The 24473-nt window shown below is 40.2% G+C and overlaps 1 protein-coding gene across 1 annotated transcript; it reads left to right on the forward strand.

The window, feature by feature from the left end:
• Positions 1-15479: 15479 nt before the first annotated feature.
• On the forward strand, positions 15480-22122 carry LOC119776757 (B-cell receptor CD22-like). Its single transcript, XM_038275346.1, has 6 exons — positions 15480-15832; positions 15914-16138; positions 16801-17070; positions 17350-17610; positions 21924-22005; positions 22107-22122. Exons 1-6 carry the CDS (start codon positions 15556-15558, stop codon positions 22120-22122), a joined length of 1131 nt encoding a protein of 376 aa, XP_038131274.1. The 5' UTR covers positions 15480-15555.
• The last annotated feature ends 2351 nt before the right edge of the window (positions 22123-24473 follow it).

A 24473-nucleotide genomic window follows, 5' to 3' on the forward strand; every position in this document is an offset into this window, starting at 1 on the left:
ACCTGGATGGGTTCAGAAATATTTTTGTTGTTCTTCCTTTAGCAATTTAAATTTCTTAAACATTAATGAGTACATTTATTCTTATAAAGTGTATTTTTCCTTTCACAGCCCAGGAAATCATGGCGCCTCTGATGAATCATGTGCTCTGTACAGCACAGTCAACAAAGTGAACAGATTATAAACAATGCTCCACCTGGGACTCCTGTCTTTTTAGCTGATCAAAAAGACAGGAGGCTAGCACACAGCTCCAGCTGCTTCATCTAGAAACCACTTATCAGACCAAATCAGTAGTGATGAGCTCCAACCAGGTTGTTAGCAGAACAGAAGCATCACAGGGGAAGCTACTCTCACTGCTACTCTTTATGCCTCTAACTTCCAGTACAAGACAGAGTCACATCATCTGCAGAAATATTCGGATGACTCTGCAGTCATTGGGTCGTCAGAGATGGACAGGAAGCTGTCTGTTTGTCATTCAAAGAAGCTGTAGGTCCTGGCAGGAGAGAGACAGCAGAACCATGTCTTCTAATGAGTCCGCTCTAGTCGAGATATGCTGGTCCCAGAACAACTGCACCTAGAAATCCTATCCATAAAGGTTATGAACAGCAGCGAGAGCCGCCCTGTTGGAGTCCAACATGCAATGGGAACAGGTTTTACTTAATGCCGGCAATGTGGACCAACCCCTGCTCCGTTTGTACAGAGAAGGGATGGCCCCTAGTAAAGGGCCTCTGACTCTGTACTCCAGAAGCGCCCCCCGACAGGGAACCACAAGGGACGCAGTCGAATGTCTCTTCCAGGTCTGCAAAACTCATGTGCACCTGTTGGCCAAACTCCCAGGCACCTTAAAGCACAATAAAAAGAGTGTGGAGGTGGTTCACTGTTCCATGGCTGGGACAAAACATACTGCTCCTTCTGAAACCAAGTTTCGACAGTTAGCCAGACTTTCTTTTCCAACATCCTGGCATAAACCTACCCGGCAGTAACGACTGGCCAATAGAGGGCGCTAGGGCACTGCCCCAACAGCCCAATGACCTTGATTTAGAGTTAAATTTAATATTTGAAATTAAAATATTTCGAAATATATAGATATATCTATTTTTTTAGATGTGCAAGATAAATATTTACCGTATTTTTAATGACGAGCAAAGCATTATTAAATTTTTCGTCGGATTGGTAATGTATTTCCGCCCCAGGGCGGAAAAGTCTTTTGCCATTGACTCTCGTTAAAAGCTGTACATGCACAGTAGCTTCTCTGCAATAGAGAAGTATAGGAGAGTTCAGGGCACAGCTCTGGTGCGGTGAGGTTGAACCGGACCTAATCAGCCAAACATTAAAATTAATCAGCAGTTCAAAGACAGATGGAGATGGATCACTTGGTCTTTTTCCAGGACCTGGTTTAGCTACAAGGCTTGGCTTACTGCATGTAGTGAGGCTAACGCTTTATTCTGCTTTTCCTGCCTCCTTTTGCAAACATCAGGATCTGACCCAGCATGGATAAAGACAGGTAGGACTGATTTGAAGCACTTTTTAGAAAAGACAAAGAAGAATGAACAATCTGGGTTTCACATGGAAAATGATCAAATATATTGTACTTTTCCAAGATGTTTGTTAAATAAATTAAATAAATATTTTTTTATATAAATATATATATAAAGCTGACTATTAGCTTCTCCATTATTAAACTGGTACATTATTTTTTAGGTTTGTGACAATAATATTGGACCATGCACAAGAAAGATTTGCCTTAACAAAACCTCAGAAGGGCAAGATTTATATCCAAAAAGTAAACCTTTACATAAAATTATATTTTGTTTTTATAAAGGGTTTTTTATAATGTTTTTTGTTCTTGTCATTCATATAAATAAACTGGTGTGATAACTTAGTATTCGTTTGATTGTTTTTTGGTATACGTCTATTTTGAATTTATAGCTCCCCCTGGAGAAAACTCCACCAGCCGACCACTGGGGAGGCTGAGGAGTGTGATCCCCCGCTAGATGGAACACACCCTGCGGTCCCCCTTTTTATCCAGAGGAACCACAAACCCAGTCTCCCAATCCAGGGCCCAGTCTTCCAACCTCCATGCAATGTTGAAGAGGTGTGTCTGCCACAACGACCCAACAACATCCAGAGATCTAAAGTACTCAGGGCTGATCTCATCCACCCTGTGACTCTTTTTGTTTCTCTCAGCTGTTAAAAGTCTGTTGGCTTCTGTTTCTCTCTACTCTCCAGAAATGCACTGGTGGGTTTTTCAGAAGGGTTAAGCTTTTTGGACAATGAAATAAAACTGCAAAATGTAAATTACTTTGAACCCTCTGCAGAAGTTAGGTTGGTCCTTGAAGCGTTTCTTGAGTGTGTTAAAACATATTAGAGATGACTATTGTTAGGTTTATTCAATGATGATTATAAAATTAATGTATGTACATGTAAAACATTGGAGAAATGAGATGCTTCACTCTTACTTATGATTCAATCAGAAGACCGCCCTGCCTTGTGATTCAGTCAGTGGAGCATCCTGTCTTATGACCTGATCAATTGTCCTGTCAGAACAATACTCTGTTTTGTAACCATGTGTTATGTTCTGTTAATAAAAACGCTCTGCAGAGGAGGTCTGGGAGAGAGAGGGTTAGTGAGTTGGGTGCAGGTCTTTTCTCCTTCTGCAGAAGCTGTCCCTTTCTGTGTGTACTCAGTCCTTCTTTCATGAACCTACATTTTTGAACCTAACAACTATATCAGAGCAATGTTATAAAATAGTAGCAGGTTCACAGGAAGACAAACTGCGGCAGATGGCTGTGAGGATGAGGCTGGTGACAATCAGACTGGAAAAGAACAAAAAGTCAGCAGGACTCAGCTTTCTGTACAGAGTTATTATCCTGGAGGCACCGAGGTCCAAACGGAGGCTCAGAGAGGACATAGCTTTTTCATGTGCTGCTCCCCCTCCCTCCTCATTAGACAATCTTCTTTAATGTCTGTTTTTAAAACTTGTCTTAAAACCTATTTTTATTCTTTGGCTTTTAACGTAGCATGATACTCTCTCTGTTTATGCATTTGTGATTTGTTTTATTTTTTTTCTTATATGGTTTTATTTGTTTTAATTAATTCATTTAATTATATTTGTTTTATTCCTTTAAACTTCTAAGTTTTTATATACAATTTAACCTTTACCTGATATTTAAAGCACTTTCTGGCAGCTCTAGTTGTTTTAAAGTGCTTTATAAAAAAAAAAGTGGAGTTCAGTTCAGTGGAGTTATCATTAAACCTTTGCTGGCAGAATTCAACAGCATCCATTCTGGAACAAAGAGACTGGATTTGGAAAAATAAATATGAAAAAACCCACATATTATATAAAAAAAAAAAAAAAAACCCAACTATTTAATAAAGATGAAACAGATATGTGAAACAGTATATTGAAAACATAGGGTTCCTTCCCTGACATGTAGCAGTATTATTTACTCAACAGCTTGACCTAGTGTTTAGGAGGAGGATTGCACCGATTAGGGTTCTTCTGAAGTAAAGGTGCAAAAAATAAAATAAAAATAAAAATACATGTTCAAGAGAAAGTTGTTTTTACTATGATTCAAGCCAGTAAATAAGGATATGATTTAAATTCTTACCCTGATTGAAGGTAAAATAATCTTTAACTGATATATTAATCTGACCTTAATTAGATTTTTATGAAGTGCTTAAAGTTAAAAAAAGATGTAAGGAATTAAGTATAGAACTAAGTTTTGGTTGAATTTTATCAGTAATAGTTCCCTGGAGAAAGCAACATGATGAGAGACCCTTAATGGTGCTTAATCATACCATGAGAATCCTACAGTGGCAGACTGCTGTCCAGTTAGAACAATCTAAAAGAACACTGTGTAGAACACTGTGTATAGCTGAGAGTGTAGAGAATTTATTGCCGATTCAAACTCGTCCGAACAGAACAGATCATTTCTTTGAGACACTGAATGCTCACCACTCCTTCACAAAAGATACTTTTTTCCCTTGCATAACAGGAAAGACAGTAATCACATTTTTTAAACTGATCATCATTGCAGGCGACTGTCGGCCTGGTGGTTAGGGCATTGCACTTTGGATCCAGAGCGCAAGTTCAAGCCCGACTCCTACAGACTGCTACTCTGGCTCCCTGAGCGAAGACCCTTAACCCCAGGCTGCACAATGGCAGCCCTCTGCTCCCCAAGAGGAAGGCTTAAATGCAAACAGTGAATTTCGATGCTCTGTACTTGTGACAATACATTTATAATTCTTACAAAAATTCACTCATTCTTTTTCAAAGAAAGCAGAGCACTCATCTCCAATAATCCCTTGGTCTTACTACAACTGACACCAAAGGGAAGGAAACTGGTTCCAGAGTAGGTGAACTCCATCCTTGAGGCCTGCTGTCCTGCAACTTTTAATTTTAAAATTATTTGAATTCTGGTACGTTGAAACAGAGAGAAACTTTAAAGTTGCAGGACATTGGACCTCATCGAAAGTTTGACAGTTCTAAAATTACAAAGCTCTCTTTACAGTATTGTTAAACCGTGGAGTTTGTAATTAAACTAGAGTTAAAAATTACAGTTGAAAAGATCAGTGCTCTCTTCGTCACAGAGAGTTTGATGGCCATTTTTAGGCAGAAAACTTTAACTTAAATATGCTAACTTCATATTGGATACACATTGCCTTTGTTTTGTTGAATTAAACAGTTTCAAAGGTGTAATCACTCATCTTTCTTGCAATTAATAATATTTCACTTAACAGATCATCCCTGAAATTCCAAAATTAAAATTCCCAACTTTGACAGAAGTTAAAAACAAAACATGCATTATCCACAGCATTTTTCATTACAATAACATTATTGTTGTATCAAAGAAAATATACATATAGTAGGTACATCTAATAATTGTTGTGAAACATAACTGCTTTTAAAAAATACATTTTCTAAAAGCAGGTACTTTTTTTCCCTTATTTGAATACTGATTTCAGACTAATACTTTTATTTTTACTTATTACTTTATTTTTTTGTTGGTTTATTTAAACTTGTACTTAAAGTAATAGTACACCCAAAACATGATTAGCCTTCATTTTCTACTCACCCCCATGCTGAACAACACTCTGGAGTACTTTTTTGATATCTCAAATGCATCTGGAGATCTGGGAGGCTTTTTGCTGTCTGCTGACATTCAAATAATGGAGGTCTATGGCGGCCGAGACAGAAAGGTCCATAAAAGTCCACAAAAACGTGTCAATATTCCTCCATGCTGCTCGTCCAATGTATTCCAAGTGTCCTGAGTGGGTAGCGTCCATAATTTACTTGAAGCGAAGTCATTTAGAATGATTTTAGAGCATAAACAGTAGTGTATAGTATTTCCTGAAAGCGCGTTCACGAGTCTACGGAAACCGCGGCAGACCAAACCAGACGAAAGTGCGCATTCAGCTCGGCAAAGAACTCCTGCTCTTCCTCAACACTGAAGTCCTCAGACATTTTTCTTTCGTTGTTTCTTTCTTTGCACAGGTAAACAGCACATTTCTTCTTCTACGCTTGCATTATCAGCAGAGCAGACGCTGAATGCGCACTTTCATCTGGTTTGGTCTGCCGGCTTCCGTAGCGTCCTGAACGCGCTGGCGCGCGCTTTCAGGAAATCCTATACACTACTGTTTATGCTCTAATAGGGTGACCAAACGTCCGTATTTCCCGGGACATATCCGTATTTCACGTCCTGTCCCGGGCGTCCCGGGTTTTTTTTAGAAAGTGAGGAAATGTCCTGATTTCACTGCGCACGACGCTGCGTGTGACGTAATCCCTGAGCCGCGTCAGTGCAGGCAGCCCTGTTCTTAATCAGAGGCTCTGTTCAAAAACCTGGGCTGCATCCTCCAAGGACGCGGTCTACCTGGACTGGATCCTTCGAAGTCCTTGAAAATAAGGAGGCCGGAAGAGTTCTGTCTGTAAATTCGAACAGGTCCTCCCTTCGGCGGGTTTTACCGCCGTATGCTCTGTTGCTTAGCAACCGTGAAAGTTGACACACAAAGCAGGAAAAGAATGAATACAGAGGTTTTCAAAACTGTTTGTTTATTTATTTATTTTTTAAGAAGTTAAAGTGAACAAAGACTACACTCACAAGAATCCAGAGTGGAATAAAGATTCCAACCACCGGGAGCAGGAACAAATCAAATCAAATGTATTGATAGAAACCTTAGTCAGTTAAATAACCTGCTGCTGTCATTCTGCACATCTCTGATGTTGCTGCTATTTTCAAATATCCATCACTGTAAAAATGTCCATAGCTGCATATTGGTTATTTATTCTCCAGTTTTATATTGTTAAAACACTTTACAGAATTTTATTTTTTATATTTTAACTCTTCCCTATTATGTTATTCTTATACATTTTTCTAAGGTCCTCATTTGTGTGACCATTTTCAATAATCTTTCTGCTGCTGTAAATTTGCCCATTGTGGGAAAATAAAGGGATTTTCTATTCTATTCTATAAAAGGGTTAGAAATATATAAGTAAATCTAAACAATGTATCTACAAAATATATCTGCAAAATCTCCAATATTCAACAAAAAATACTTAGTTAAGCATATTGTGCAAAACAGCAATAAAAAAATTAAAATCCTATCAGATTTATAGTCCCCACTCTGCAGATCTATTACAATCTGTCCTTAAATTACAGCCAAATTCATTTACACAGTAACAGATTAAAACCTTTAAATAAACCAAACATTACCGCCACATATCTGCCTCAATAACTATTAAAACAACTATTTTCATTAATTTCAGACGGAACTATTCACAGAGTTGTATTATTATATTAAACTGAACTTCCAATTTTCACAACTGTTCTGCGCCAAGTAACATTTCCTCTGATCACGTAGCAAATCCGATGATGAGACATTTGTTCTTTCAATATAAGAACAAATGTTCTTTCAATATAAGGCAAATCATGTTTTGGGTGTATTATTCCTTTAAGTACCGTTTCTGACTACTTTTCTCCCTTTCCATCTGATGCTTAATAAGCTTAATAAGAATTTTAAACACTGAATTTTTTTAGACATTGAATTCCTTACACTCAATTTTTATCTGATAAAAAAATCAGCTGCAAAAAATTCAGCTGCAAAAATTCAGTCTAAAATTTGGTGTTAAAAAAACTCAGTGTTTAAAATTCGGTGTTAAAAAAAAGGCAGATTCCAATGAGACTGTTTTTCTTCCAAATTGGGGCATCTAAGCTAACACATTTCTCATTCAGCCTCATTAAAACCGAATAAAAATGCTCTGTTTTGACAGCATTTAATATCTCTGCATTGTCATGATTTACTTAAAGCTCTGACCCAAAATGCAGAAAACCAAACAGAGAGACCAGGGGAACAGGTTAACAGGTTTATTGAGAAGTTTTGGTGATGAATCCAGTGCTGCTCAGAACACTGTTAAACTGGAACTGGTAGGAGAGGGGAAGACACTGCAGTTAGTTCAGGCTCAGTGGGAAATTAGATTCTTAGGCTTGAATTGGAGGAATAGGTTGCAGACTCAATTTTTCCAGAAAAAGGTGTCCTTTATGGAATCCAGTCTGTGTGGAATGTTCCAGAGATTGTCTTGTTTGGTGTTGGGTGGACGGGGTTTACTCAGACTGCGGTTGTTCCTAGGTGAATGGAGAAGCTGACTGCCACTAAGATTTCCTGCGGTACTTGAACGGGCGGCAGTGCAGATGAAAACTTTGCTTGGTGTGAAGCTCAAATGACGTCCTGAGGAAAATGGATCCAAACTTCCTGTTTGGAACCCCAGCTCAGTTAGAAGCTCAGTTGATCTTTCCAGAAAGAGAAGGTCCGAACAAATCCAGTTTGCAGGTTGACTTCCTGCCGAGAGGCAAAGACAAGAACAAAGGTAAGACTCTGCTTGACAAGAACTCAGTTTGACTCAACAAAACTCAGCTTGGCTAGAGTACCCAAAGCTGGGAAAACAAAAACTCAGATTAGACTCTGCTAAACTAAGTATGGCTAGAGTCCCCAGTTCTGGCAAAACGAAGACTCAGGTTAGACTCTGGTAAACTAAGCATGGCTAGAGTACCCTGTATTGGCAAACACTTGAGGTAGTGGCAGTCAGCAGCTTAAGAGCACTCCACAGGTAATGAGGCAATGAGCTGCAGGTGTGCAGGGAGACCCAATGAGGATGGGGAACCACCTGGTGGAGGAGGAAAGGAAACACAAACACAGACCACACAAACTGGATTCCTGACATGCGTCAGGGTTTTTTCACATTCATCTGCTCCTATATAAAGGACACTTTCAATGCATTAAGCCTTACAACTTAAATATGTTTCCCCTTTTATTTGCTCATTTAACTGTGCTTATGTTCAGTAGTTTTAAGTTTAGATATAATACCATAGGATTATAAGCTAATAAAGCTACCATTGTATTTCAACCCATGGTCTTTGTGGGGTTTTTTTGCACAGTGAACGATTCATCACTCACTCTTCATTCTTCTTTCAGTAACATCCAAACGAACAGAGACAGATTAATTTAGTTGCTGATTAAGAGCTCAGCTGGCAGCCATAGTATAAATTACTAAATTGATGGAGGCAACTGGATTTTAAACAGCAGGATTCAGGAGTCCAACCTTTTAATGCAAGAGAATAAGATGGATGAAAACAACCAATTACAGCCAGTATTTTTCTTCTCTGTCCATCATCTAAAAACCTTGTCCCACTTCCAGGATTAGCAAATATTGACTAATCTGAACTGACCCAACTCACCAATTATTGCACACTTGTAAGCTATGCACCGGAACCGTTATGTGAAATTCAACTAAGTACACACTTCATATACAGGTGCTGGTCATAAAATTAGAATATCATGAAAAAGTAGATTGATTTCAGTAATTCCATTTAAAAAGTGAAACTTGTATATTATATTCATACATTACATACAAACTCATATATTTCAGATGTTTATTTTGTTTAATTTTGATGATTACAAATGACAACAAATGAAAATCTCAAATTCATCATATCAGAAAATTAGAATATTGTGAAAAGGTTCAAAATTGATGGCCCCTGGTGCCACACTCTAATCAGCTAATTAACTCAAACCACCTGCAAAAGCCTTTAAATGGTCTTTCAGTCTAGTTCTATAGGCTACACAATCATGGGGAAGACTGCTGACTTGACAGTTGTCCAAAAGACGACCATCGACACCTTGCACAAGGAGGGCAAGACACAAAAGGTCATCGCTAAAGAGGCTGGCTGTTCACAGAGCTCAGTGTCCAAGCACATTAATAGAGAGGCGAAGGGAAGGAAAAGATGTGGTCGAAAAAAGTGTACAAGCAAGAGAGATAACCGCACCCTGGAGAGGATTGTGAAACAAAACCCCTTCAAAAATGTGGGGGAGATTCACAAAGAGTGGACTGCAGCTGGAGTGAGTGCTTCAAGAACCACCACACACAGACGTATGAAAGACATGGGTTTCTGCTATCGCATTCCTTGTGTCAAGCCACTCTTGAACCACAGACAGCGTCAGAAGCGTCTTGCCTGGGCTAAAGAGAAACAGGACTGGACTGCTGGTGAGTGGTCCAAAGTCATGTTCTCTGATGAAAGTAAATTTTGCATTTCCTTTGGAAATCAAGGTCCCAGAGTCTGGAGGAAAAGAAGAGAGGCACTTCATCCACGTTGCTTGAAGTCCAGTGTAAAGTTTCCACAGTCAGTGATGGTTTGGGGTGCCATGTCATCTGCTGGTGTTGGTCCATTGTGTTTTCTGAGGTCCAGGGTCAACGCAGCCACATACCAGGAAGTTTTAGAGCACTTCATGCTTCCTGCAGCTGACCAACTTTTTGGAGATGCAGATTTCATTTTCCAACAGGACTTGGCACCTGCACACAGTGCCAAAGCTACCAGTACCTGGTTGAAGGACCATGGTATCCCTGTTCTTAATTGGCCAGCAAACTCTCCTGACCTTAACCCCATAGAAAATCTATGGGGTATTGTGAAGAAGAAGATGCAATACACCAGACCCAACAATTCAGAAGAGCTAAAAGCCACTATTAGAGCAACCTGGGCTATCATAACACCTGAGCAGTGCCACAGACTGATCGACTCCATGCCACGCCGCATTGCTGCAGTAATACAGGCCAAAGGAGGCCCAACTAAATACTGAGTGCTGTACATGCTCATACTTTTCATGTTCATACTTTTCAGTTGGCCAACATTTCTATAAATCCTTTGTTTTTATTGGTCTTCAGTAATATTCTAATTTTCTGATATGATGAATTTGAGATTTTCATTTGTAATCATCAAAATTAAACAAAATAAACATCTGAAATATATGAGTTTGTATGTAATGTATGAATATAATATACAAGTTTCACTTTTTAAATGGAATTACTGAAATCAATCTACTTTTTCATGATATTCTAATTTTATGACCAGCACCTGTAGTGAAATAGGGTTAAATGTGAGTACTGGGACTGGGCCTTAAACACTGCAAACAGCCTTAATTACTTAAGTCAGTGGCACAAAAAAATACACCACAGAGTCTTCCAAAAAAATAATTAAAAAAAACAATCCACCCACCATCCACTGTGGATGGTGGGATTAGACACCATAGAGTTCATGCATGCTAAAAAGATAAAGAGGAAACAACCACATTTCCTGTCTGCTACAAAGTGTGGTTAGCTACTGAAACTTGTAGAAAGGTTTAACATCATCCAGGAAGTAATAGGAGCTTTAATTTATTTGATCAACCTGGAGTGACCAAAATATGAGATAGTTGTAATGGGGTTTTCTGCAGCAGCAAGTCTTTTTGTTCATTTCTCCTTCCTTGCAGGTACTGTGCTTCTACTTTTTATTTTAAGGAATTTTCAACGTTTTACACTGCTTGACTCTGAGACGTCTCTGCAGCTAGTGTGTTATTATTGGAGTATTGCTAATCGACCCAAAGCATTAAAAACCAGGAGACTATTTTATGTTTAAATCATATATTAATAACTATGTGTTATTGCAATTAGTGCAATGCAGAGTGTTTAATGCTGCTGTTAAATGTACATTGCTGGAGAATTGGAGATATGTTCCATGGGCTGTTGAAGTATATCTCCGTCTGATGTTTTCTTGACCTTTGTGAAATGTTTGGTGGATGAAAAATGTTGTTAGGTTGTATATATATATATATATATATATATATATATATATATATATATATATATATATATATATATGTTGGGATCCTCAGGCTTGCCCACCAGAGGGCGCCGAGGATCCTCTTCTGTTCCAGAGCCGCAGTCGGCGGTCTCCTCAGAGCCTCCTCCAGAGCCGCAGTCGGCGGTCACTACTGAGCCTGTTCCTGAGCTGCTGAGGAGGAGACGAGGTACCCCGTGGGGGTACCTGCTGAAGCTTGGGCGTCATCCTCCTGAGAAGCTGCTTCGCCTCCGGCCCCGCGGCCGGACCCCAGAGCGTCAGCTTCGCCTCCGGCCCCGCGGCAGACCCCCGGAGCATCAGCTTCGCCTCCAGCCCCGCGGCAGACCCCCAGAGCGTCAGCTTCGCCTCCGGCCCCGCGGCAGACCCCCGGAGCATCAGCTTCGCCTCCAGCCCCGCGGCAGACCCCCAGAGCGTCAGCTTCGCCTCCGGCCCCGCGGCAGACCCCCGGAGCATCAGCTTCGCCTCCAGCCCCGCGGCAGACCCCCAGAGCGTCAGCTTCGCCTCCGGCCCCGCGGCAGACCCCCGGAGCATCAGCTTCGCCTCCAGCCCCGCGGCAGACCCCCAGAGCGTCAGCTTCGCCTCCGGCCCCGCAGCAGACCCCCGGAGCGTCGGCTTCGCCTCCAATCCCGTAGTCGACCACCTAAGACTCTACTCCGTTGCCGGATCCTAGGCCGGCCTCCAGAACCTCAGCCATGCCTCCGGCCCGGCAGTGGTCCTCCCAAGACGCTGCTTCGTCTCCAGCCCTGTGGTCGGCCTCCTGAGCATCTGCCTCGCTTCCATCTCAACGGTCGACCTCCTGAGCAGCTACTACGCCTCCGCTGCCGGCCCCACGGCAGGCCACCTGAGACTGTGTCCTGCTGCCGGTACCTCGGCCGGCCACCTGAGAAGAGCTCTGGAAGAGCTGCATCACAGGAAACCAGTCTCAAGCCTGAAGCTCTAGGAGAGCTTAACCTGCTAATCTGCCCTGGTGAGCCAACCCGAAGATTCCTACGTGGATGTAACCTAAGACTTCTATGTGGAGTTTCCCTGGAGGTTCCTATGTGGAATCAGCTTCAAGAATCCTATGTGGATTTTCCCCCATTGTTCCCTGCTAAGAGCTGGAAGCTCAGCCTGAAGAATCCTTCATGTTGTTCTCTGCAGTGAGCTGGAAGCTCAGCCAGATGAATCCTTTGTGCTAATCCCCTGTTGTTCTCTGCAGTGAACTGGAAGCTCAGATCAAGGCCAGCCATGCTAAGTATGAAGCTAGATGCTTAGCTTGCTCATGAACTCAGCTAACCTACAATCTCCCGTACCAGTATAATCTCCAGTGAACCTGCTCCTCTGTCTGAACCAGTTCCAGTTTCATCATTCATGTTGTGCTTCAATAAACTCTTTTGAACTTTTACCCAGTCTCTCCGTGTGTGTTCTGCATTTTGGGCTTAACCCTAGAACCCATCATGACAATATATATATATATATATATATATATATATATATATATATATATATATATATATATATATATATATATATATATATATATATATATATATATACATATATATATATATAAACTTCTTTCTCGCCCTCCCCTCATACTCCTGTGCAGGTAGATGGTTCCTTGATCTCCCTTGATAGCCTTTGGATATTATTGACTCCTTTTTATTGGATAAAGGTGAGAGGGTTGTGAATAATTTGTTTTCAAATTTAGAGGTGTATTTAGAAATAAAATCTGAATTGTCTTTAAAAAAAATTTTTTATTCTTCTACCGTGGGTTTAAATTTCTCTGTTGCTACTTTTTTTGCGACGCTTTAAAAAATGTTTCTAAAGACAAGTTAAATGTCTTTAAGGAAGCAGAAAAAGCTAGATCATTTTGCTAGATCTGGTCATTCTGCAGAAGTTTCGGTTCTATATCATTAAGCTGGTTACAGAGCAAACCCTGTGTTTTACACGTTTCGGGTATTTACATAAGAACCTATGTTGAGTAACTAAAAGCAAAAATTGCTTAATTCTCTTTCCTAAATCTAAAACGTTGTTTGTATAGATAATATCTTGGTCTCATATTTCCTCTCTGCTGCAGGAGTTATGTTGAAATCGCATCAGATACTCTGAACTTTTCTTTTACAAGCTTAAAACATCCCTAGTGACTCAGAAGATTTATTGGGTTTTGTAGGAACCATAGAAATGGTCATTAAACAAAATGTAATGGTCTCAGAATGTTGACAGTTGGAAAGTTCAAAGTGTTTTATAAACAAACAGGTGCACGGGGCTGCTCGTCTGCTACGGCGCGGATCTCTGCAACTTCGGTAAAGTTAGAAAGATAATCTGTGAATATCTTTCTAACTTTACCGAAGTCTTCCCCTGCTTAGTTTGAGAAATAATGTGTTTACAGTTATGCACGTTTCGACACATAATCATACCTGTTCTCTGAGATTGTGGTATGAATTTCATAAGTCTGGGACAATAGATGTGAAAATAAGGAAGGGAGGGAATATTCGGCAGATTCCAGGTTCTAAGTTAAACAAAGTGTCAGACATGATCTAGAATGGTGTTGATAGCTAAATTGGGAATTGGCATCCGCTGAGCAGAGAATTTATTCATCGCACATCGACTGAAGCACATCGACTGAAACTTGTCTCCATACAAGTAAAACCCTATTAATTCAAATTTATCTGTCCACCTAAACTATCAATTTTAAGGCATCCATTTAAAACATTAAGAATATGTTTAAAATGTCCCTTTTCGCTCATATTTCAATCAGTTTTCTTATCAGTGGATGTGAGTTTAGGGCGATGTGCGCTCCCGCGACGGGGGAGGTCATTCTCAGCAGGCAGGTAATTTTCGTCACAAAAGGGGCGTACATGACAACCATACCATGCATGTTGTTTTAGCCTAATAGAATATGGATCCTTGGCGGAAGTTCAACTAAAGAAACAGATTGCTCTGCCAATCAGCTGTGAGCCACACCTGCAAGAAAGCCAATCAGCGTCCAAAGTTCATCTTAAAAGGCCTCCGATCTGCAACTTGTCTGCTTCTGTGCGCAGGCGGTGGATGCGCTGTTTGACTTCATTCAGATGACCCCGTTTCAACCCACCTCCAGCCCCTCCTCTACCGTCATAGCTAAAGCTTCATTGGAGTTTCATTCGTCCCAGACTCGTACTGCGTTCCCTGTCTCATCTTAACCGGCCTGGCAGAAGACCACCGTGTTGAGCCTGGTTCTGCCAAAGGTTTCTTCCCAACAGGGAGTTTTTCCTCTCCACTGTCGCTTCATGCTTGCTCATCATGGACAGGTTCTCTCAACCTGTGTTATCCAAACTGGACTTCCATCTTCCAGGTCCCTGAGTGAAGCTCTAGTATCAGCTCACACAGTCCACTGGATCTTCCTATAAAGCTCAGCAGACCATCTCACTAACCAGCAGTCTACAGACTGACCAACTTTGTCTATCTCCACTCAGGCCTGGGGGGGAAACAGCCCTATTCTTTGCTCCTGTTCATCCATATCTATTAAAATTAAGTGCTATGTTTCCTGCCGAGGTCTGAGCGCCAAAGACAAAGTAATTGTATCAATAAATTTCTTCTAATTGTATTTTTTCGTCGTGTGAGTTTTTCAGATTGAAATATTAATTAGGCTATGTTTTACTTCCGAAAAAAAAAATTCCACCATCCCCCTTCTTTTATTTTTTTTTTTTACAACTCTACTACTGCCTATAAGTAAAAAGCAGGATTTTTTTGACCACACAAATGCACTATTTATATATTTAAATATAATGAATTTTTAAAGCACTTGTATATAATATAAATATGCAATTAATGTACAAAGCAAAACATAAATCACTAATAAATTGTATTAAGAGGTTCCTTTGTTTTCTAAAAAAATAAGTATAATTTTAGAGATAAATGTAAGTTCTCATTAGAAAAAGCAAATCAAAATGAGACATTTTTCTGTTCCTGGAGTTAGAATGTGGAACGCTGCCCCATAACCCTGTATGGAGGCAGTCATTTATAAGCTTTTGCTTCAGCCTAAGCCTTTCAGCCACAGTAATGTCTATTTAAACACAATCTGTCTTTTTTTTTTATGTGTCTGAATGAAACTTAAAAATTTTAAATCAAGGTTTGTTTTATAATTAAAACTTTCTTTTTACAGAAAACTATGCACTTCTGTTTATGCTGATCTTACTTAATTTGTACATTATTGATCTACTTCATAAAAAAATTATAAAAATGGAATTATGTTAAAAATATGTTTATGCGTCTTTCTTTCTGTAGAATGCGTAAATAGACAATACAGTTTAATTTCCCTCAATTTGTTTCTATTGTTTTCTGTGTTACAGAGGTACAGAGTAATAATGGCTGGGGAGTGACTTACAGGCCTTCTCAGGGGGGTATCTGTGCCTTAAAAGGATCAACGGTGGAAATGAAATGCGAGTACAGATACCCAAATAGTAAAGATGGCACAATAACCAAAGTGCTGGAACAATTTTGGATTACTGGAAATGATCATGTCAGTTTTGCGACCAAGAAGGAGTATGAAGGGCGTGTGACAAACAGCTGTAGTAGGCAGAAGAAGAGATGCACTTTGAGGATTACAGACCTGAAAGAAAGCGACTCAGCTGTTTACAAGTTTAGGTTTATTACAAACCTACTACTTGGAAGCTATACTGGTGAACCAGGAATCCAATTGTCTGTCACAGGTTTGGATTATTTAATATTAAACAATATTATCATAGTTATCGTTGTGCTGTAAATCAAAAATGTAAATTTTCTCCCCACAGACCTACATTTAACTGTTTCTGTCCAACGGAAAGACTCATTAAATTCCATTTTAACACTGAAGTGTTCCAGCTCTTGTGTTTTACCGCCTAAATCTACATATGTTTGGTACGAAAACGGACAGAAGATCAACCATGATAAATCTACGTATTCAATCAATAGTGACTCTCTAGACAGCATATCCTGCGCTGTTAAAGGACATGAGGATTTCCCTGCTCCTTTAATATGTGAGTTTATTTCAACATCTTCATCCAAAACAGCTGAATCACTTATTAGTGTCTCTTCTGAGATTTCAGGTGTTGGGATCCAAGGGTTTGCCCTCCAGAGGGCTGTGTGGATCCCTTCCTGTGGGCTTCTATTTCTGTTGGGATCCAGAGGTTTGCCCACCAGAGGGCGCCATGGATCCTCTCCTGGGAGCTGGTTCTCTGCGCTCAGCTGATTCCTATCAGCTCTGCCGATTAACCTCTCCCTATATAAGCTGTTTGATAGCTTCACTCTGAGCCGGATCGTTGCCATGTGCTGCCTTGCCATGCTCTTCCATGCTCAGCCGTGCCATGCTTTGCCATTGCCATGCCATGCCATGCCATGCCATGCCATGCCATGCCATGCCATGCCATGCCATGCCATGCCATGCCTGCCTGAATCTGCTTTTCTGTGCCTGTTAAACCCAGCCTGTCTAACCAGCGAACCTGTGAGTTTGAGCTTGTTAATCTGTCCCTGAGTTTAACCTGTGCTCTGTCTTCTCTGCCTTCCAGGGCAGAACCCTGTGTGGATCCAAATAAATATTGGACTTTAATCCTGCCTCAGTGTCTGAGTTCTGCATCTTGGGCTAGCAACCTAATAAATCATGACATCAGGTTTTCTTTCATTTTGTTTCCATCTCCTCCAGATGCTCCAGTTTCTCCTTCTCTCTCAGCTGATCCCTCTGCTGACATATTTGAAGGCAGCTCAGTGACTCTGAGGTGCAGCAGTGAAGCTAATCCACCAGCAAACTACACTTGGTACAAGAAGACTAAAACTTCAACCCTTCAACCTCTCAGTCGAGGTTCAGAGTTTCCTCTGAATAACATCCAATCGTCTGACTCTGGTGAATACTACTGTGAAGCTGAGAACCAGCTGGGGAAAAGAAGATCTACTAACCTAAATGTTGATGTGAAATGTGAGGAATACAGCTGGTTTAATTATATTTCTTTACATTTTGCATCAGTCTAACTCGGTCACTCAGTCATACTCTTCTGACTTAATGAAGCAGGACATCTCTTTTCTAGTTTATAGGTCAGATACTTTTGGTTATTTACTTGAGACAACATTTAAATAGATTATAATTTACTTCCTCTGGTAAAGAAGTTTTAGTAGTCTGGGTTCATATATAGCAACTTAACTTCCAAGCTTTTTCAAACATGTCTCTTTAATAAAAGTGTGATTTATTCTCCTGCAGATCCTCCAAGGCTCCCCTCTGTCTCTGTGAATCCTCCTGGTGAGATAGTGGTGGGAGGTTCAGTGAATCTGACCTGCAGCAGTGATGCTAACCCAGCAGCTACGTATGCCTGGTACAAAGAGAACACAGCTTCACCAGCAGCAGATGGACCAATGCTGACCATTGTGAACATCAGACATGAAGATGGTGGAAATTATTACTGTGAGGCCAGAAACAGCAGGGGGCAGCATAACTCCACCCTACAACTGATTGTGGTTACAAGTAAGTTAATTTAATAATAATAATCATTGAACTATATTAATCTCATAATGGAGAAATTTACCTCTGCATTTAACCCATCCCCTTGGGGATCAGTTGGCTGCCATTGTGCATCACCCGGGGAGCAGTGTGGGGCTAAGTGTTTTGCTCAGGAACCCAGTGCAGAGACTGTGGGGTTCGAACTGGGTATTAGAGACTGACATTTTTTCGGGAATCCCACGGCTCACAGGGATTCCCGTGGGATTCCCGTGGGATGGGAGTCAGTATTAGTAATGATCACATGATTGGGACGGTACAGGATTAAACATTAACGGGAGCAGACGGGAGCGGGAGCAAACCAATAGTTACTAAAAAAAACTAGGATCGATGCCAAAAACTCAAAATAAAATAGAAAGAAAAAAAAATCCAGTACTGGCGCCGCCATTTTGTAGTTTTTTTCCTTGAAGCCTGGGCGTTTCTCAATATGCGTTCTTGAGCGTTCTCGTGTACTCGTGACACGTCATCAGCCTCAGCCCGAGTACCGTTCCAATTCTCGAGAACGCCAGATCGAGAACGCAACAAATCCCCGGATGTTGTTCTCGCCCCACCCTCTTTATCGAGCATGCATCAGAGCAGACTTGTGCGTTCTTCAGACAGACCGCTTCCCCAGAATGCACCGCGGCCGCAGCTTGATTCCAGACAGCGCTCACAGTGTTAAGTTAAACATTCCCTTTTCTGCTGCTGTTGTTCTTCAAAAGTACGTTTTGAAATCGTTTGAGGCGATAACATTATACATTGAAGCCTCCCTGTGTGGTCTGTTTAGAGTTAGTGCGGAAAAAAAAAAAAAAAAGTCTGATGTTGAGCGGACCAGAGTGACCAGCAGACCTCCGAGGGTAACCGCAGCCAGGGCTAAATTTACCCCCTCTGTAGTGCACTTCTCTCGGTCTAGTTATGTGTGAACTACCGCTCGTTCTGATGGCGTTTTTTTGCGGTTCGGTAATTTTTTTAAATGTTTTTTAAGCTTTAGAAATTAAAAATATTGTTTTCAAAATGTTTTGTGTAGGGAATAAATAGTTTTGACTGTTAAAGAAATGCTAAAGAACGTTGCATTTGATGACGTCACGAGTACGCTTCTGTTCCAATACACATACGTGCTCGCGTTCTCGTCAAGTCCGATCTTACTGCGTTCTCGCCAAGAACGGACTTGATGAGAACGCGAGTACATACTCACGTTCTCGTGAATTGAGAAACGCCCTATAATGCGAGTCAAAAAAACTACACGACTCAAAAACCAACAGTGCTTCCGCTCAGAGTTTTTCACCCGCGCTCAAAAACAACAATGGAGGCACCAACAGTTAGTGGCGAACTCGACTTCGAAAAGTTTGATTGTTTATTCACCTAAGATAAGCATGGTCTGTTTCCTTGTTTGTTACTTTTATTGTGTATTTATAATTATTCCTTTTACTTTAACTGACATTTACTACAACAAGAATGGGAGTGGTGCGGGAGTCATTCTGAATGGGAGCGGGATGGGAGTGGGAGTAATTTCACCAGGAGTGGGACGGGACAGGATTTAGATTTCTACTCTGGCCCAGGATCGGGACGGGACACAATTTTTTTTTCTGTGGGAGTGGGACGGGACAGGAGTGAAAATCCACTCCTGTGTCAGTCTCTACTGGGTACTTTCAGCCCTCTCAGAACACAAGCGCACTGATCTACTAGGCTAACACGCCCCTAATGTGATGAATAACTATAAATACATTTTTTTAAACAGTGTCCTATCAGGCAATGTGGCAATAAGAATAATTGTCTTGATGCCAAAAAGAGCCCAACAGATTTTACTTTCACAAGTGTAGCAGTATGGAAATTGCCATATTGCTCCATAGCCTGGGTGCCAGTCAGAACTTAGCCCCGCCCACAAGGTTTGAGTTCGGGGAAGTTCGGTCTGGCTCTGCTCCATAGTAGCGCGACTATTATCGCCCACTGTCAGGCGATCCAATCAAATTGTTAGGGCGGGCTTTATACGATGATGGACAGATGATCAAGAGTAACGTAATCAACCACGTCACCAAAGCGCGCTTAGGTGACAACAACAATGGCTGCCGCTGGAGAGTTTGGGTGAGTAGATTCTGCTATTAGGTCTGTTCTAGAAGATATCGACAGCAAATTAATTTTAAAAGAGGAACAGAGAAACGCGATCAAGGCTCATCTTCTTATTCTAGGCGTGAAACTGATTTGATTTTTGTGGACAACAACTATGCCTGGCTTAACATACGTCACGCACTCCGTTGCTCTTATTGGTTGTAGGTCTATCCAATTGAGTGCAGAGGCATTTTTTTTCCTGGTTCGTTCGAAACACGCCCCATAATCACAGCTCTATGGAGCAGCATCAGACTCATTCTGACTAGAATTGAGTCGGACTACGTCAGGCTAATTGCTCCACTTGTTTCATGCATATAAATTGCTTTATTATAATTATGCAGGGAGTTTTACAAATTATATGGACATTGCAATGTAAATAGAACAGATGAGGAAAAACAGAAGAAGAAAAAGAAAAAAAAGAAGAAAAGATGAACGAAAGAGGAGATAGAAAGGAGATAAAGACAAAACATTTTCAGTCTGCTTCATCACCTGTAACGAGATGTAAAAAGAACAGCACAACCGAAAGACATGGTACGAGACATACAATAAAGCAACACCTTGAAACTTTCAGTGAAGTAGTATTATTAAGTCTGACATGTACTCTGTGTTACCTGAAGATATGAATGTGGGGTTTCTGTATGGAAGTAAATCTCTGAGTACCTGGAGCCAAGCACCAGTAGTTGATTGTGAGAGTGCACTTGTGCATGTAAAGTTTATCCATAGAGAAAATCCTCAATTGTGGTTGTGGAGAGCCGAAGAGGCGCCCCCCCCCCCCAGAGCACTGAGTCCAGCACCGGGAGACCCAAAGCCCCAGACGCCCAGGGACCCCCAAGAACGAAGGCACCAAGGAGGGGCCATCCCAAGAAATCAGACCCCAACCAAGGGAGGAGGAGAGACAGCCCCGAGGAAGCCCCCAAGCCACCGCCATGCCGGCGCCCTGGGAAGCCACGGGGACGAGTCCGCAGGCTCTGCCGGCAGCCAACCACCCTGAAGTGAATCCGGCCCTGGGCCCCAGGGATCCGAGGCCCCATTTAGTGTAAACAGAAATCTGACTTTTTGCATTACTTCTGGTTAAACTGAAGTAATGTTTAGCCTGAAGGTGATCTGCCTTAATTAAACCATGCAATTCTTATTATCCAGATTTGTTTTGATTTAACCATGTGTTTGAATGCCTGTGAATATATTTCAATTTACTTCGTGGTATATCTTAAAGTGATCGGTCTTCATCTTGTTTAGAATTCCTCAAACTTCTAAAACTGTTTATAATCAGTTGGGAATCAGTCATGTCTGTTTTGAAAGGAGTACGAAGCTGAACATCTCAGTCCTTGACGATAAAGAGAAATATCCAGTTAGGATGTTGTCATTCAGTGTTTTTTACACGTTTATTTGCAGTGGTGGAAAAAGTATTTACACTGAATGATTTTTTTTTTTTTCTTTTTTCTCTTTTTGGGCCTTTTTTCTCACAACACATTGCCATTAAAAGATGCTACTGCCAACTTCCTAACTTATTAGAATTTTTTCTTTTTCATTTTCTTGATGGTGGGTGAGAGCAAATCAATCAAGCGAGACACTATGGCGATAGCCGTACTGCTCCACTTGTGGAAGCAAAATCAGTTGGACTCTTTTTGGCATCAAGAGAATTATTCTTATTGCCACATCGCCAGACAGGACATGTCACGTTTTGGTTAAGGTTTGAGGACCCAAATGCAGAGGCAGGAAGGCTGAGGAGATTTCTTGCAGTTTAATTGAAGAAAAAAGTAAACGAAGGCAGGAATCCAAAAATCCAACTTAAAATGTAAAGCAACCAGAACCATGGAGACATCAGGGGAAACCGAACACGAGGAGCCAGGGAGAGACGAGGTAGGAAGTAAACAGCAACTAGGACCCAGTGACGACAGAAGCAGCAACAACAGAAAAACCTGAGAACTAAAATATCCAGAAAATACAACAAAATAGGAATTAAACCAATTAAACAAGAATACATGGAGCAAAGTAAATCATAACAGAAGCAAGACCATGACAGGACACTGTCATGAAATAAATAAATAAATAAATAATTGTGTTTACGAGTAGACAATTAATATTTCTTTACCTGTTTGGCTCTTTTTCTGTCCACCAGCGTATAATTCTTAAAATGTCTTAATTTCTGTGACTATTCTAAGGACTTAAATAAATATTTTATCCCCTTTTCTCAGGTTCAGCTACATCTGCTATTGCTGGATCCATCACATTTTTACTCCTGGTTGGGTTGTTTGTGGTTGCCTTTTTCATTTTTAGGTGAGTGTATCCCTTTTACTTCTTCAAGCTGTTTACTATCTTTGTGAGATATCATGTGATTCTTTGTTTTGCTTATTTATTTCTTTGTCTCAAATTTCCAGGAAAAAGATGGCTTAAAGGCCAGCCTCTGAGATCAGAGAGAGTTCGGGTGAAAACCGGAAAAAGAGCTCTAGTGTTAGTCTGTCTTCATCTAATCATAGATCAGTTCTTTTCTCAGTCTGTCAGATAGTGAGATATCAAATATATATATATATATATATATATATATATATATATATTTGATATATATATATATATATATACGATAATCAGCATTATTTTGCTCTTATGTTTGCTGTATCTTTACTCCTCAGCAGAATTCTAGCCGACAGCTGGAGACTCCATCAACAGATCAAGATGACCTTTGCTATACTGCTGTGTCTTTCTCTAAGAAACAAGAGGAACCTGTCTATTCTAACTTTATTCCAGCTGAACCCAAAACACCTCAACATAAGGAGGAGGAGGATGATGTGGAGTATTCAGAGGTCATGGTCAAGAAGACGCCTGGGTTGGTTCAGAATGGCTTTTGTTTTTCTAAATCCAGTCATACTAAATTCAAGTCTTATAATGATAGCATTTTATAATTACAAAGCATATTTGTTCACAGCCCGGGAAACCATGATGCCTCTGAGAAGATATGTGCTCTGTACAGCCCAGTCAACAAAGTGGACAGATTATAAACAACACTCCACCTAGAAGACCTGTTCAATGGTTCATCAGCTTGCATTTGTTTCCTTTTAGGTTATCAGAAAAAAAACATGAAAGGTTTGCCGGTTCCATTAAAATACACACTCTGGAACCTGTGGAACACTTTGCCAAGACTGGGACTTGTTCAGTTTGCAAAACTGACTTATTTCTTTGCGGCAAATACCAAACAGGCAATCAGAACCTTCCTAAGATTCGGTTCCCGCTTGTCAGATGTCAAAGTCTTTCCTCTCTGTATCCCAGACATCTTCTGTTGGATTTATATCACATGACTGTGGAGAATTTTAAATAAAGAGGTTTGATATTATTTGAGCTTTGTGACATGGTGTATTATAGTGTTTCTCAACCTTTTTTTGACTTGTGAACCCCTTTGGGCCTTTTGTTGTACCATGGGAACCCCTCTCAGAATTGATGGTTGTCCAAAATTGTAACATCCAATAACTGAAATAAAGACTATTTTACGTATTTATTTAATTCAAGCATTTGATTTTTATAAAATGATGTATTCAAATTATAAATTATATATAAAAAAAACAACAACACAACAACAACACATAAACATGTTGCGCAGAATTCAGTAAGGAATCAAATTAAACACCAAATAAAATCATATTATAAACCTGTATTCATATAACTGGAGCTCCTCTGAATAACTACCTTATAATTAAATTTAAACTCAATGAATTGAGAACAAAATACAGAACAAACTTATAGTCAGACAGACATGCTTTCATCATAACACATGAGCTGCTTTGATGAGCTCCGATAGCTCAGTGTTAAATACAGCTGATCCCAAGCTGTTCTTTACATGCGGTCTGTTCCTCTGCTTGGTTTGGATATGTCAAAGTTGAAGGTGAAATCAAACATATAAGAAAAACTTACTTTCTGATTGATAAAAGGTTGTTTATTTTTTTTCAATTGGGCCCTTGCAAAGCAAAAAAGATCCCAGCCCGATTTTTTTTTACTACCTAAGAAATAAAATTCCCAAAAAAAAAAAAAAAAAAAAAAAAAAAAAACAATCCGCTGGACTTTGTTTCCAATTTTGAAGATGTTTCATTTCCAATCCAGGAAGCTTTTTTAATTCAAAATGAGCTTGAGGCATTATAGAGGGGACCAAAAAGCAATTGCTGCAACATATTGTATTGTATTTGCTTGTAAGAATTTAGATTAGAAAAGAATAAAAAATAAAGACGGAAAATAGAGAAAAAAGAAAAAAATATAGAAAAAGAAAGAAAGTATTGAGAATAAAATGGAGAATATCAGAATTTGATAGATTTTACAACATATTGTATTGTATTTGCTCTTAAGGATTAAGAATAAGAAAATGAATGAAAGAAAGAAAGAAAAAGAAAGAAAGACAGAAAGAAAAAAGAAAGAAAAATCACATTATGTCTTCAGAATAAAACGGAAAACATCAGAATTTAACAGATTTGCAGTCCTTACTTCTTACCAGTAGGTGGCAATATCGTGTAAATGCTTTTGTTTGGCATCAGTCTGTAGTAGAGGAAGAACACGCATCGCGTGAGGATGATGGGGAAAGCTTGGTGCGGATTGGATGAGCCGTAGTGACAGACACCGCCTCCTGGAACATTCCAACCAATCAGCGCTGGAGATCACCGCGACTTCCTGCCACTGTGGGATCTGCATTAAACACGAGATCAAGAAGCCTCAACGTTAATAATCGTTTTACCATAATTTACAAGTTTGTAGATTAAGTTCTGGAC

This window comes from Cyprinodon tularosa, unplaced genomic scaffold (genome assembly GCF_016077235.1).
Source record: "Cyprinodon tularosa strain WSP-4 unplaced genomic scaffold, ASM1607723v1 ctg954, whole genome shotgun sequence".
NCBI lineage: Eukaryota > Metazoa > Chordata > Actinopteri > Cyprinodontiformes > Cyprinodontidae > Cyprinodon > Cyprinodon tularosa.

Bases quoted from the DNA above. Each gene is read 5' to 3' on its own strand.
- LOC119776757 (XM_038275346.1), top strand. From the start codon at position 15,556: ATGAAATGCGAGTACAGATACCCAAATAGTAAAGATGGCACAATAACC. The intron at 15,833-15,913 runs GTTTGGATTATT...TTCTCCCCACAG, and splicing joins AATCCAATTGTCTGTCACAG to ACCTACATTTAACTGTTTCT. The intron at 16,139-16,800 runs GTGAGTTTATTT...CATCTCCTCCAG, and splicing joins TTTCCCTGCTCCTTTAATAT to ATGCTCCAGTTTCTCCTTCT.